General features: G+C 40.4%; 1 protein-coding gene across 1 annotated transcript in view; it reads right to left on the bottom strand.

Annotated features, from left to right (window-relative positions):
* Positions 1-6442: 6442 nt before the first annotated feature.
* Positions 6443-11858, bottom strand: part of LOC101417520 (zinc finger protein 709-like) — a 41549-nt gene continuing 36133 nt past the window's right edge. The window contains exon 7 of the mRNA XM_058281129.2: positions 6443-8558. Coding sequence (XP_058137112.1) covers positions 8550-8558 — 9 coding nt within the window. The 3' untranslated portion in view covers positions 6443-8549. The remainder of the gene's footprint in view (positions 8559-11858) is intronic.

The raw sequence follows: 11858 nt of genomic DNA, 5'->3' as shown, positions 1-11858 counted from the left end.
GCACAGCACAGTTTCTTGAGGCTTCAAGCTGTGACAACCAGCGTCTATGGCTATATCACCCTGAACATGTCTGATATAGACTGATGTCTGATTTCTAAAGCTAGTCTGGGTGGGGTCTGGTTAGTACTTGGAGACTGCTTGGGAATACTAGGTGGTGTAGGCTTTTGCCAGCAGCATTTTTCCCATGCATGTATGCTCTTTCTCTTTCTCTCGCCCTTTTCTTTTGGTGGCACCTGCCCAGAGCATAGCTCTCTTAAGTAATGCTTCCTGTCCCTCTGCAATAGACCTGCACTAGTACCATCATCTCCACCACACTCCATGTCCATTGGGACACAGGTAGGTAACTGTCTCAACCACTCATTGGATCTCCCCAGTCAGCACAAGCCCAGTCGTGGTAGGGGCAGCAGAGATCCCAATTGTGGAAGCAAAGAACCCTCACATGCTAGACCTCTTCTTGGTCACTGGAGCCCTAAATCCCCTTGGCATCTACATGTAAATAGTGCCTAAAAGGAGACCCCCTTGTCCTTTGTTGCCTTCACTGGTACAACAGTGATGAGATGAGGGAACTATCCCTTCCCTTTGCAACTGGGCCCCATTCTACACACTCCCATTGTTCTTCAGTCTCCAGAGTACAAGACCCATCACCCATGCCTCAGGCCACTTTAGACATGTTCATGGTCACTGATCTCTAGCAAACACGCATGGCATTCAGCAACTCCAGAGGAGAGGACCTCTGTGTAGATGGAGAAACAACACTCTGGGAAACAGAAATGCAAGCACACAGATAGACCAGTGGCCTATTGGTTCTCCTGCACAGACTGGCAGGATTCAGAAGGGAAGAAGCCATGAGAGATTACTGGTGGCAGCAGTGGCACATCCTGGGGAATCAGCCTCACTGATTCCCAGCCCCAGGCCAGTGCCTTCCTCTATTGGTCCCGCCCAAGCATGAGCTCCTTGCTCAGCAGTCCCTCCCCATCCTGAGTTCTCCTCCTTGTCCACCACCCACTGGATCAGAGCTGAGGTCCAGGGCCTGAAGATCTGAGCTTCATTTCCTCCAGATCAGAGGGCCCAGGCTGGCTGCAGATCTGCCCTGTACTGAGATCCATTCTCAAGAATGAGAGGAGAGCTGGCTGAGTGACTTACTTTCATGGAACTTAGAGTTGAGTGGGTGAAGACCAACGGGAGACAGAGCAGGGAGTCACTCTAGGATAGGGTATATTTACAGAAATTGAACTCTTTTGCAGGGGAGAATGAAGAAGTGGTTCTATGCCCAAGTAATAGCCCACTGAAAGAAAGATCACCTAAATGCCTGGAAGCACCTCAATCTAAGCTTTCCCAAAGTCTTGGAAATAGACACATTTCCCCTCCCCCCTGGGCAGAACTTCAGGATCTCTGTCCCCACCTTAATCAGAATCCACTGTTGCACTAAGTCCTATCTGGAATGGTGCTGGGTGGGGGTAGTGATGGGATTGGCATGAGCTTGCTGGGTGTGGGGTGTTGGGGCAGCATCAGCCCAAACCCTACTGCAAACTCCAGGGCCATAGATCTGAGCTGCAAAGCATTGTTTGTTTGTTTTTGGTTTTTTGTTTTTATAAAGGGTATTTATTTGGGGTAGGAGGTTATGTATACCAGGCGATAAAGCATAAGTTATTTCCCTCACCAAAGTCTTTTCATGTGTTAGAGCAAGATGGCTGCCAATGTCTGTGAGGGCTCAAGCTTCCTGGGTTCCTCTGGGCTCAGCTCCTCTGTTTTCTCCACAAGGTCAGCTGTACACTATGAGGTTTTCTAGGCTTCTACAAAGCATTTTGAAAGCCAACCCACAAATAGCAAACGTACAAGAGATGTGAGTAAAAGTCAGAGTCCAGGAAAGAGCGCTTATAGGATGCATGGAGGCTCAAGATGGCTGCTGAGCACATGACTGTGGATTTAAAAAAGGATGAATACGGTTAAGCAGAAATGATCATTTTCCCAGTTTGGCAGGTCAAGGTGTCTCAGCTTTCTTCTTTTTTAAAAGATATATTTTATCTTTATCCCCTCATTGTTTGCACTGGCTGTGTCTCTTTCTCTTCACTGTTTCTTTAGGAAGGACTGGGAAACAAACCCTGAAACTCTGATGTGGGAGTGCCTAATCACATGAGCCACCTCCAATCCCTGCTTTGTTGTGTCTGTTTTCCTTGTTGTGTCTCTTGTTGCATTATCTTCTTGTGTCAGCTTGCCACACCTACCTGCAATGCCAGATCACTGTCTTCATTAGGAGGCACCAGGAGCCAAACCAGCAACCTCCTACATGGTAGGTGAGAACTCAACTGCTGGAGTTACATAGTTTCCCTCCACTTTCTCCTTTATCTAACCTAGAGTTTGTAATTTTTTTACATCTTTCCTTCAGTTTTTGTGATTGCTTTCTAAAGCAATCTTTGTATTTTAACATTTTATTACTCCTTTTTAACATATTTGTATTGTTTGTAGTAGTTTTCCAGTTTTTCCAAACATTTACTTAATGACTAAGTCTAAGTACATTAAATCCTTAGTATACTTATCATACAGAGAGAAATGTCGGAATAAGACACAGGATTTTATTCCATCTTGTGTGTACACTGGTAACTAGGTAAAAAGTATGGGTTGCTAGTTCTATAACCCAAAAGATATTTGTTATCTGCCAGAGCAATAATCTTGCATTTTCAAAGAAGAGTGGGTATCTATCAAATAGAGGTGAAGAACTAAGGTTTGTTTCTTCCCACCAACTGTGTTACAAATATGAGAATAATTCAAAAACAGCCCACCTATCTCACAAACTATCAGTAAGTACAGTAATCTCCAGTTTTGGCAAGATTATGTGGGGATATTGGTTTAAGTACCAGGCTTATGCACAAGGGCACAGGTGACTCTCACATAAGGTTATATATCATAAATTATACCAACTGTGCCCTCAAAAAGAATATCAATATTGCCCTGAGACATAGATTTTGAAATAGAAAATTAATTTTCCTACACTCAGTCTCATCTATTTGGTTGCAACTTATCCTTATGATAAAGCCATTCTTTGCTCTTCTTTATGAATCCCAGCCATTTAAGTGAAAAGTCCTAGACATTGTCTTACCCTCAGCTTTTCCTCCTTATCATTTCTGGTTCTCCTGAATTCAGTAAGGGCTTCAATGATATTCAATCTTGTCCAAACCATGGCTACCAATAATATGGGAATCTACTTTAAACCCATGGCACAATTAACTAAAAGCGGTTGATAAACCAGGGCGGGCTGTGAGTAACATTTCTCCAATCCCTCAACTTCTGACCTTGTGCTACTGTTTATGCTTTCACCCCTTATTTCTTGTGCCAACTCAACTAACCTTCCCCAAAGGACCTACTCATTTTTAACTAAAAAGCTTACCTCCAGGACTTCTCTCTCCAAAACATGACCTTGAGCTGTAAAATTTAACCAATCATTTCAGCTCTCTAAGAAGACATCAAAGGCATACAATAATCTTAGTATCGTTTTTGCTTCTAAGAAGCCTGGAAGTCTGTGGCATATGATCTGAGTTTGCTCCCATTCACTCTCCCACTCCAGCTTGGTCAATGTAGAAGTGCTATGAAGGCAGGGTAGGCAATCAGACCAGGGGCATCTCTCACAAAGTCAAAAAGGGCTCACTGGGTGCAGATGAAGCTCAGTGGCTGAGTAATTCCCTCCCACGTTTGAGTCCCAGTTTTAACCCCTGGTAACTCCGAAAAAAGAGAGAAGTCTCATTAAATATGGAGTAGTAAGCACACCCATTCCTAGCAGCATAATCAGTTGACATGACAATCTCAGAAAGAGGGAATTGGGGAGGGTCTCAGGATGTGTTGTAGGGAAGAACAGGTTCAGATAGGGCTTCATGAAGGAGAAGTAGTGGGCAGACAGGGCCCTGTAGCAGTTTGTTCTAGTTATTAATTCCAAAAATAGATATTGGGCTTTATTTGTAAACTGGTCTGTGCTTGATTAAATTATGATTAGGGCTTTGATTAGGCTACATAAGTAGGGTTTGGGTCCCCAACTCTTGTTGGGGGGGACTCACAGGTAAAAGACATGGTGCTCTAAAATATATTCAACAAATGCAGTGAATGTCCCATGATGATAATAGAGGTTGTTGATGTGGGAGGAGTGGGGTGAGGGGGTGGGAGGTACATAGGGACCTCATTTTTTAATGTAACATTTTTTAAAAACTAGAGGGAAAAATCAAACACTGAAAAAAATTTCTCTAATTTTTTTAAAGATACATAGATCACAAAACATGTTACATTAAAAAATATAAGAGGTTCCTATATACCCCCCCACACCACTCATCACTCCCACATCATCAACCTCTTTCATCATTGTGGCACATTCATTGCATTTGGTGAATACATTGGAGCACTGTTCCCCTGCATGGATTATACTTTACATTGTAGTTTACACTCTCCCCAGTATAGTCAGTGGATTATGGCAGGATATATAATGTCTGCCATCTGTCTGGGCAGTATCATGTAGGACAATGCCAAGTCCCAAAAAAGCCCCACATCACATCTCTTCTTCCCTCTCCATGTCCTCAGCAACTACTGTGGCCACTGTCTCCACATCAATGATACAATTTCTTCCATTGCTAGAGGCACAATAGATCTATAGCAGAATACCAATAAGTCCATTCTAATCCATATTTTATTCATCCTGGGCACCCTGTGATGGTGATGTCCACTCTACTTCTAAATCGAGATGGGACTTAGAGCCCACATGGCTGATGGATGTGATTCTCCTGCTTGCAACTGTAGGCACTCTGGGTTCCCTGGTGTGGTGGTTGACCATCTTCATCTCCCTGTTAGCCAATCTGGGTAAGTCAAACAAACCAAAGAGTAGGTGTTGCAACTCTGCTGAGGCTGAGGGCCCAGTTGGCACATGGCCAGTACAGAGATTCAAGTCTTCTGAGTATACACCAATCCCAGGGCCAACCACAGGTTCAGTAAAAGTGACAGAAGAGGCATGTGTAGAAAGTTCATATCTGAGTCCAATACCATCACACGTAGGAGCACAAATTCCAAAGTAGGCCCACCGGCAAGACACTGAACTCCAGAGCCATCTGCCATGACCATAGAACTTGTGTGTCTCTGTAGCCCTTAGAAGCACAAGTACCTGGTGTTGTATCTACTTTGGCTGTATCTGGGATCCTGCCGAGATGTGTGTAAGCATGACCCCTCTGATGACCTCCCAACTCATTTTGAAGTCTCTTAGACATATAAATTCATTTGTCTTCACCATTTCTCCCTTTTATTCAAGGTCTTTTTCTAGTTGCATCACCAGCTGGTGATTGGCAGTAATCCCTCAGTGCCAGGGAGGCTCATCCCTAGGAATAATGTCCCATGCTGGAGGGAAGGTAATGCATTTACATGCTGAGTTTGGGTTAGAGAGTGGCCACATTTGAGCAACATGGAGGCTCTCAGGAAATAACTCTTAGGTACCCTGCAGCTCTAGGCCTAGTTGAAATTTTAGGCACATGGGCTCATCAGCATAGTGTTCCACAAGATCATGAAATGATAGATATAGGACATGTTAAATTTCACCAAAAATTTAGAGAAGTATATAGTCTAAAATGTAAACTATAATGTAAACCATAATGTGACTTAAAATTTAGAAAGGTGTACAGTCTAAAATATAAACCATAATGTAAACCAAGTGGAATCATGTTTGGTAGCTATTTTCTTTTACATATATATATATATATATATATATTCATTTTGTTTTATTTTTTGGTAGCTATTTTCAATATTGGTACATCAGCTGTAGCAAATATAACATGACCATGTAAAAAGATCATTGCTACGGAAATAGGAAAAGGGTTTGATGTTGAATATATGGGAGTCCCCTATAGTGCATATGTGATGTTACTGTGATCTAAAACTTTTTTGAAGACAAAATTAAAAATTTTTTAAAGGTAGGGGTTTTGATGTTGGAGTTTTGATATTGGAGTTTGATGCTGAAGTCTTAAGTCGGAGCCCCGGTAATTAAGCACACAGTTGAAAGGGAAGCATTCCCCAGGAAGAGAAGAACCCTGAGTCCAGAGAGAAGTAAGCCCTGGGAAGAGAGGAACCCTGATCCTGGCCAGAAGCAAGCATTGGGAAGAGAGGAACCTAGGAAATCTGAACCCTGCAGATATCAGCAGCCATCTTGCTCCAACGCAGGAAAACAGACTTTGGTGAGGGAAGTAAATTATGCTCTATGGCCTAGTGCCTGTAAATTCCTACTCCAAATAAATACCCTTTTAAAAAGCCAACAGACTTCTGATATTTTGCATCAGCATCCCTTTGGATGACTAATATAGGCCCTATCATCCATACAATCCTAGCTGATCCTGAGGCTATACACATGCACTTAGGAGAACTGAAAGTGTGTAGCAAAGGAAACATCACAGCAGATACAAAAATGTTAGGGAAATTTCCTTTTACTTATTTTTTAACTAGGACACCTTTAAATAACATTTAATCCACATTCAAACATTTCTTGCAAAGTAGTGTTGATGGGTGAACAAAATATTTTCAAATGTAAATATACTGCTTTAATATTACATTTTAATCTGAGATAACATTTGTCAGGACGTAAAATGGAACTAGAAGTTCAAGAAGAAATGGGAACACACATTTGTGTTTGATTATGAAAAGTCAATTTGTGTATTTTTAAACAGTGATATGAACTCTATTTAGATGATAGAGATTCACTTAAATGATATAGAAGTCTTATTTTAAAAACTGCAGTAAATGCAGTGTATCAGGTATATCATTTGGAGCTATGTAAATTTATGAGAAAAATGTTAAGAAGTCAAGTTAAAAATGTGCCAGGGTTACATAACTTTTAAAATGTCTTTTGTAAGTACAGAAGCAAAATTTTTGGAAATCATTTATATAGCTTATGAAGGATTATTGCCTCCAATTGTCTCCAAGATAAAGTTTCTGGAACCATTCTAAACTTTTTACTCTGTTTCATAAAATTTCAGGTCCTTGTACTTGCCTGAGTCAATGGAAGATGGAGAGTGACAGATATCATTCTAGACTCATCAATACTATATTAGTTTTCCAGGGATGCTTTAAGACTACCATATCCAGGCTGGCTTAAGCAACAGGAATTTGCTATCTTAGTTTTGGAGGATAGAGTACTAAACCAGTACTTTCCTCCAAAGTCTGCAGTGTTCAGGTGGTGGCTTGTTGGTAATAAATCTTTGCCTCAATTACATGGTGTAATTACTTATGTCTCCTCCTATTTTTTTTTAAGATTTATTTATTTTTTATTAATTATCTCCCCTTCCCCCCTCCCAGTTGTCTGTTCTCTATTTGCTGTGTGTTCTTCTTTGTCTGCTTCTGTTGTTGTCAGTGGCACGGGAATCTGTGTTTCTCTCTGTTGCATCATCTTGCTGTGTCAGCTCTCCATGCAGCACCATTCCTGGGCAGGCTGCACTTTCTTTTGTGCTGGGTGGCTCACCTTAACAGGGCACATTCCTTGTGTGTGGGGCTCCCCTACACGAGGACACCCGTGTGGCACAGCACTCCTTGCGTGCATCAGCACTGCACATGGGCCAGCTCCGCATGGGTCAAGGAGGCCCAGGGTTTGAACCGCAGAACTCCCATGTGGTAGACAGATGCCCTAACCACTGGGCCAAGTCTGCTTAGCTCTCCTATTTTTTCTAATACTACTGTGTGGTAGTATTAAGATCAAGAAGATAAAAATGACCACTTTCAGTATCTGTTACAACCAACTCTAATAACAAAGAACTCTCTTTCCTGTGTAACCTTTTCATTCTTGGATATCTCAGACTTTTTTTTCTTGGTTTTATTTTTTTATATGTTTTTATTAAAGTTAATAGATCACAAAGAATTTACATTAAACAACATTAAAAAAATAAAAAACATGAGCTTCCCATATAACCCACTCCCCACCCCCACCCCATCATTTTTGTAAATTGTAATTTTTGAAGATAGAAACATCACAAAAAAGTTACATTAAAAAATATGAGGTTCCTGTATACCACCCAGCCCCCCAACCCATTCCTCCCACACCAACAAACTCCTCAATCATTGTGGCACACTCCACACTCAGCAAACACATTTTTGAGCACTATTGCATAACATGGATAATAGTTTACCCTGTGGTTCACACTCTTCCCCAGTACATTCATTGGGTTATGGCAGAATATATAAAGTCCAGCATCTGACCCTGCAATATCACTTAGGGAAACTCAGAGTCCCCAAAATGCCCCCACATCACATCTTTTCTTCCCTCTTCCTGCCCTCAGCAACTACTGTGGCCACTTTCTCCACTTCAATGCTACAATTTCTTCTATTATTAGTCACAATAGTTTTATACTAGAATATCAGTGTGTCCAGTCTAATCCATACTTTATTCCTCCATTCTGTGGATCCTGGGATGGTGATGTCCACTCTACCTTTAGATCAAGAGGGGGTTTAGATTCCACATGGATGATGGATGCAATTCCTCTGCATGCAGTAGTGTTGGCACTCTTGATTCCCTGGTGTGGTGGTTGACCATCTTCACCTCCCTGTTAGCAGACCTGGGTAAATCCAATGAACCAGAGAGTAGGAGTCAAAACTCTGCTGAGGTTCAGGGCCCAGCTGGCACATGGGCAGTCCAGAGATTCAAGTTCCCTGAGTATGCACCATCCCTAGTGCCAACAACAGATTCAGTAGAAGTGACAGAAGAGGAATGTGCAGGAAGGTCACATCTGAGTCCAGCTCCATCACACTCAGGAGCACAAATTCCAAAATAGGGCCCTTTCACATGCCTTAAAACTACAAATCCATTTGCCATGACTATATACCCTGCAGCTCTCCATAGCCTTCAGGAGAACCAGCACCTAGGGTTGTATTTACTTTGGCTCTCTCTGGGATCCTGCTGAGGTGTGTGTAAGCATGACCCCTCTGATGACTTCCTGATTCTTTCTGGAAGACTCTTAGCCACATAAACTAATTTGTCTTTGCCATTTCCCCCTTTTATTCAAAGTCAAGGAGCAGTTTTTAATACTAGATTCAAGATGTAGGCTGAGATATTCTGCTGTTCTGAGTTGACCCTTTTATTCAAGTTCTCTTTCTAGTTGCATCACCAGTTAGAGATTGGTAGTAATCTCAGGGAACTTTCAATAATCTTCTTCCCATGTAGACTGATGAGCAAAGGATTGAACCCTTAGTGGTCCACAGTGGTTAAAATCAACCTCTGCACATTTATTAGGTGATACTTAATTCACATAGAAAGAGGTGCAACCCACAGGAAGACAGCAAGAATTATGTAATAAATGCTATATAAAATATATTACATATTTGTGTGTTTATGCACATATATTCACACACATATACCAAGAACAGACATATACTGCTGTATAGTACAGGGGAGAGAGAAACTATAGATTTAGTCCAAGCAAGACCAAAATAAAAATATGAATTAAAAAATTAGCAACATCAGCAGTAAGCACCATAAGAAAAATAAGAACCCAAACATGGTAAAATATTTTAAGTCATCCACAATGATTAGTTTTCAGAAAATGAAAGTGTTTCAAACACAGGGGGAAATGCAGGGAAGAAGATTGGTCCTTAACTATCTCCAGAAGTCTTTCAAATGAAGATATCAAACAGCTATTCTATGTGTTCCAAGAACTAAAAAAGATCATATTTAATGAATGAAAAGACAGTATGGCTACAATGAAGCAAGAAAAGGAATTTCTAAGGAGATAAAAATTATTTAAAAAAGAAATTTTAGTGTTGGTGAAACAGTAACTCATGAAAAATTCTGAAGAGTAATGCAACAGGTAATTCAAGACAGCAAAAGAATGAATCTTGAAACAATAAAATCCATTCTTCAGAATCCAACTAAAAATTCCTGAGGGAAAATTAAGAGAATGTCAGTCATCTGTGAGAAACATCAAATATACCAACTTCCATGTAATTGGACTCCTAGAAGTAGAGAAGGGGAAGAAAAACATTTGAAGAAATAAAGACCAACAATGACCTAGATTTAATGATAAACAATATTCATATCTAGGAAGTTAAAAACAAACCCTGCTAGGATATATACAAAGAGATCCACACAGCACAGAGAAACTATGAAAAATACAAGGACCCATACAAGGAACAAATGTCTAGAAGAGAGGTGTGAACTCTAAGTTTCAGTGTTCTCAGCTCAGCCCATATCAAACCAACAATGGCTCATTTGAAAAGCAGAAATTAAAAATATTCTGTAAGGCATTTCACTTGTGGCTGCAGCCAGATAATCACAGCAAGGAAGAAATTTTTTCTCAATTGCTCCTGGAACAGTTTATGATGAATGGATACTGCAAAAACTGGTCCACTTTGAGAGGGAACTGCAATTCAAGCAGAATCCTAGAGAAACTCATGGAAGATCTGACCAATGATTACATGAGGTCACCTGATTTTGTTCATGTCCACATGCAGGGACAGGAAGCCCACTTCTCAGAGAATATGACCTTAAGTACTCATCTCATGGGAAAAAATGTCAGCAGGAATCCAAGAGGAGTATGACGACACCCTTCCATGGTCCCCAAAATATTCCCCTTCAAACAGAACAAGCAGGGGAATATCAACAGTTCTGTGATATTACAATCAAGTAAATGACAGTATTACTAATTGAGTCAATCAATTACCTACTCTGGTTATTATTCAGGAAGATAATAGTCCTAAGCCTGAAGAGGGGTGTGAACTTGGGAGAACCTGCATAACTCCAGAAGAGCAGAGCTTGGCTCCTCTGTATCCCAGAAAGGATCCCTAAGAGGACCTTCTCAAGATGTCCCAGTGGAGGTAGAACCACAGTTTCTTCTCAGGATAGATCTAGCCAGCTCTAAGCCTGTCCCTACCAAGCAAAGCAATTATAGCACATCCAGACATGGAATAAACCAAGAAAGTGTCCATAGTTCCCCCAAATCATACAAGTGTGAGAACTATCCCAGGATCACTAGGTACCACTTCAGCTAGACACCTACCAGAGAAGACACAGGAATGGGAGACCATTTGTTTGTGCTATGTGTCAAGAAAGGTTTCTTCCAGACATCAGACCTCAATGTGCACCAGAAGATTCACAAAGTGGAGAAGCCCTTCAAGTGTGCACACGTGAAAAGCCCTTCAGCCAACAAACTTGTGAGCTCATGAGAATATCAGAGAAGCTACTGCCAGTCTTCTAAAAATCACTGCCATGTGAGGACCCACAAGAAAATTAATTTCAAAACAGATTCTGCTACATCAAAAGTCTCTCCTGCTACTGTCTCCACACAAGTTATATTTTTAAATTATACAGTATGCCTAATCATTCCTGCAAAATGTTAATTACTTTAGTAGGTAGATTATTTAAATATTGGTTACTTGAGTAGAATTGTTCTGTCTTCTCCCTTCCTTTATTATGTGACACACTTACTCATAGTTTAATTCAGAAGAAAAAGAAAACTAAAATCAAGTACAATGAGAAAATCGTGAAAGCAACAAGAGAAAAATGATGCATTACATAAAGTGGAGTATCAATAAAATTAATGGACAGTGGCCACAAAGCAGTGGAATGACATTGTCAAAGCACTGCAAGAAAAACACTGTCAAGTATGAATTCTATATCTAGCAAAATGAAAGTCAAATAAAGATAATCCAAGATAGAGAAGAGCACAAGAAATGATAAATATGTGGATTAATATAAAAGCTTCTATAGGTAAACATTTTATTTTTTATTTTAATTTATGAGAAGGAAAATTGTATAAATCAGTAATTATTACATGGAGCATTTGTAACATATAAAAAATATATATTATAACAACCTAAAGAAAATGGAAAAGAAATAGAGGTACATTAGAGAAAAGTGTCTG

This window comes from Dasypus novemcinctus, chromosome 19 (genome assembly GCF_030445035.2).
Source record: "Dasypus novemcinctus isolate mDasNov1 chromosome 19, mDasNov1.1.hap2, whole genome shotgun sequence".
Lineage (NCBI taxonomy): Eukaryota > Metazoa > Chordata > Mammalia > Cingulata > Dasypodidae > Dasypus > Dasypus novemcinctus.
The sequence above is the reverse complement of the archived record's forward strand: the minus strand, read 5'-3'. Positions and strand labels throughout refer to the sequence as shown.